The 3,142-nt window shown below is 45.5% G+C and overlaps 1 protein-coding gene across 1 annotated transcript; it reads right to left on the bottom strand.

Annotated features, from left to right (window-relative positions):
* Positions 1-251: 251 nt before the first annotated feature.
* Positions 252-1,148, bottom strand: LOC120700778 (ATP-dependent DNA helicase PIF1-like). Its single transcript, XM_039985005.1, has one exon. It carries the CDS (start codon positions 1,146-1,148, stop codon positions 252-254), a length of 897 nt encoding a protein of 298 aa, XP_039840939.1.
* Between the last annotated feature and the right edge of the window lie 1,994 nt (positions 1,149-3,142).

Here is a 3,142-nt window from a genome sequence, read left to right as displayed (position 1 = left end):
ATCAATTTACAACACAACAACAATCTTTACAACTTTTGATACTTACACTGTTTGGTACCAATTGAAGAATTTACAGATTTGATAGTAGCATGCAAGGACATTGCAATCCAGAGCTGCAATTTACAGAGCCATGGTGAAGGCGGATGCTCATCTATAGCGTTAGGACCTCCTTATACACAATATTCTTTGTGTATGTATCATTTCTCATCGGTCTCTTTTTCTTTTCGTTATCCAATATTTTTTTCTCTCCTTCACACGTTGGGAATAGTTTGCCCTTGTGCCTTGTTAACCGTCATGGCAAAGCTGAGCCTAATAGGGAATTGCTTTCTCTTGAACTGGAACGGGAACATCTCATCATCTGATGGGCATAAGGGTATCCGAGGAAGGAAAACCCGCTTTCCAGCATGCTGGCCCAATACAATTTCAGCGTTGATTGAGTTTTTTGCGAATCCTCGTACCACCAGTCTCGTTCCGTTGCAGAGTCCATTCGCAGGGTCGATATTTCTAAGCAATATGATTGGGCAGCCGATCTTAAGCTTTAGCATGTGTGGAGGTAAACCATTTGGGGTCAATGTGTTAAGAAACTCCGAGGGGTAATAGTTATGTGGATCGTCAATTGTAGAGTCAAAGCTATGATAAACCATCTCGTCCCCTTGAAAACTACTGATCATCTTCATATTAATCATATCCACCCGCTCATTTCGTGTTGACAAAATCGCCCTCGAAGTGATGTAGTCTTTGCTTGCCATGTTCTCATTCAGCTCTGGGAATATGCATTCAATCAATCTATCAAGATCCTTACCATCTCTAGTATAAGGCACGCATATATCGTCCGGGAGACGGACATCTCCATCACCGTTTACCTCCTCTGTTCCACCACCGATGCGCAAGAGATAATCTGCAAACCATGGGTCGCTCTGTGCCCGCATGTTGCGCACCAACTTTAGATGCCGCATCCAATCCCAAAGGTACGACCTCCGCAGCGAAGCATTGACTATTTGAGCCCTCGACCCCTTCAGGACAACAGGGAGGACCTGCCTGAAATCTCCACCAAAAACAACAATCTTCCCACCAAACGGCAGCTCCGGCCGATCCATTATATCTCTCAAGCTTTTGTCAAGAGCCTCCACCGCTTGCCTCTTTGTCATTGTAGCCTCATCCCAAATTATAAGAGATGTTCCCCGTAGCAGCTTTGCAGTACCACTTTGTTTCGTGAAGCTACATAATCCACCATCCTCAATAGTAAGTGGTATTTGGAAGCGTGAGTGAGCAGTTCTTCCACCGGGCATGATGGAGGCGGCAACACTAGATGTAGATGTCGCCACAGCAAGCTTGTTCTCACTACGTACTCTAGCGAGCAGGGCCCTGTAAAGAAAAGTCTTCCCAGTGCCGCTAGGTTTTTGGGTATTTTAACGATGCGAATTAATCCGCAAGCGCACGGATACCGCCGTAGCTTTCACCCATTAGTATTCAAGGGTATCGTATCCACAGGGAATGTGTGTGCACTAACTCCTAACTCAGTCGGCCCAAGGACACACCAAAATTAAGTGGCAAGGCTGGAGAGGATTCCTGCGGTAGCACTAATGATGAGTTAAAGGTCGATCTCTCGGGTAAGACTCGCTTCGGGCACCGACTTACCCCTAAAATGGTCAGGACCTCCGGCCAACGGCTCTACGCTATATCCGAACGTGGAGGGCTACTAAAGACCAACAAGGCTGTCACCACCTGCGGCCTACCTCACAGACCGTGGGATATAAGACAAACGAAGGTAACCCTTAGCCTAGACACCATGTCTATGCTACTGATTACTACTGCAGTCTAACTACATCTGATATCCCGTAGCAAACTACAGCACTCCGTATAAATACGGAGTGACGAACCCGCGAGTAAGAGAACTGATCTCACTCATACGAAAGTACTATGCAATACAAGAATCATAAATACTAACTTACTCATAATAGAGGAAGTCAGCATCCGTAGAGGTACAAGTTGGATAAGAGCGCCGACAAGCCGGCGCCCCTCCGAACTACTCCTCACGCTCCTGCTACTCTAAGCACTAGCCTAGGCAGCGCCTCGCCTTTGCAATGGAGCACAAGATCTACATGATGGTGGTGTCTTGAATGGGGTGTTGTCCTCCTCCTTATGTAGCCTCTCCAAAGGTGGATCTGCGGTTAGACTTGCGAGGTGGTACTATGCACGTCCGGAATATATGTAGGGGAGCTGTGGGAATTTGCAGCAGAAAGATGGGCCTGATTTGGCCCACTAGGGGGTCGGGCGACCCCAAATGGCACTCCCCTGGGCCTGCCATCCTCTGGACAGCTGATAGGTGGGCCCTGGTCTTGATCCTTGGGTGCATCTTCCTTGTCGTGCCCATTTCGTCTAGTTTGTGGGCCCTTCTTGTAAGTGAAACACAGGTGCAAAATATTCTGTGCATTTCTTCTCTGTTCACTTGTGTTTTCCTCGTTTTACAGTTGTGGGTGCCTGCAAATGATAATTCACCAAAACTCATGGAATTTGATTAGTCATAAGCCCTATAACTAAGTTTGGTGATTATTGAACATGAAAAGCTGCAGTAGTTGACGGCTGATTTTAGGACTTAACAGCCGTCAACAACACCCCCACACTTAGCCTTTGCTTGTCCTCGAGTGAAGGAGAAAGGACTAAGTTGGATGCCACTCCTTGGATGTAACCTGCATACAAGTTATTCCAAGCTTCCTCTAGTCCTGTGAACTTTGAAGTGGCTACCATGCTTTCTTAGGTAATTGAAGAATGGAATGATACAGACTTCAGGTTCCTAGCTCTTCTTGCTTAGAAACTTGGGTTTTATATTTTGAAACAAAAGAATAATCTTGCTCCTCAAATTAACCTCTCAAATCACTCTTTTTGTATCAGATCCTCACCAAGGCAATGTTGTTGCCTTCTTTTCTCCTATCATCTAATTAGGCTTATGTGGAGCTTAGGGTAGGAGTAAAGAGACATGTTTGCTTTGCTTATATTGCTAAGTCAAAAACATGATCCAAGTAGAAATGAGTCATACACTCTGATCAAGATGTGCAAGTGTGTGTGATTTTTTTTAGGGTGGATGAACTCCTTTGCATGATCCATCTCTCTTCTTTATTTTTCATGGATGTGGACTATCTTT

The sequence above is a fragment of the Panicum virgatum genome, chromosome 3K (genome assembly GCF_016808335.1).
Source record: "Panicum virgatum strain AP13 chromosome 3K, P.virgatum_v5, whole genome shotgun sequence".
Taxonomy (NCBI): domain Eukaryota; kingdom Viridiplantae; phylum Streptophyta; class Magnoliopsida; order Poales; family Poaceae; genus Panicum; species Panicum virgatum.
Note: the sequence above shows the minus strand (reverse complement) of the source record. Positions and strands in the feature narration are given on the sequence as shown.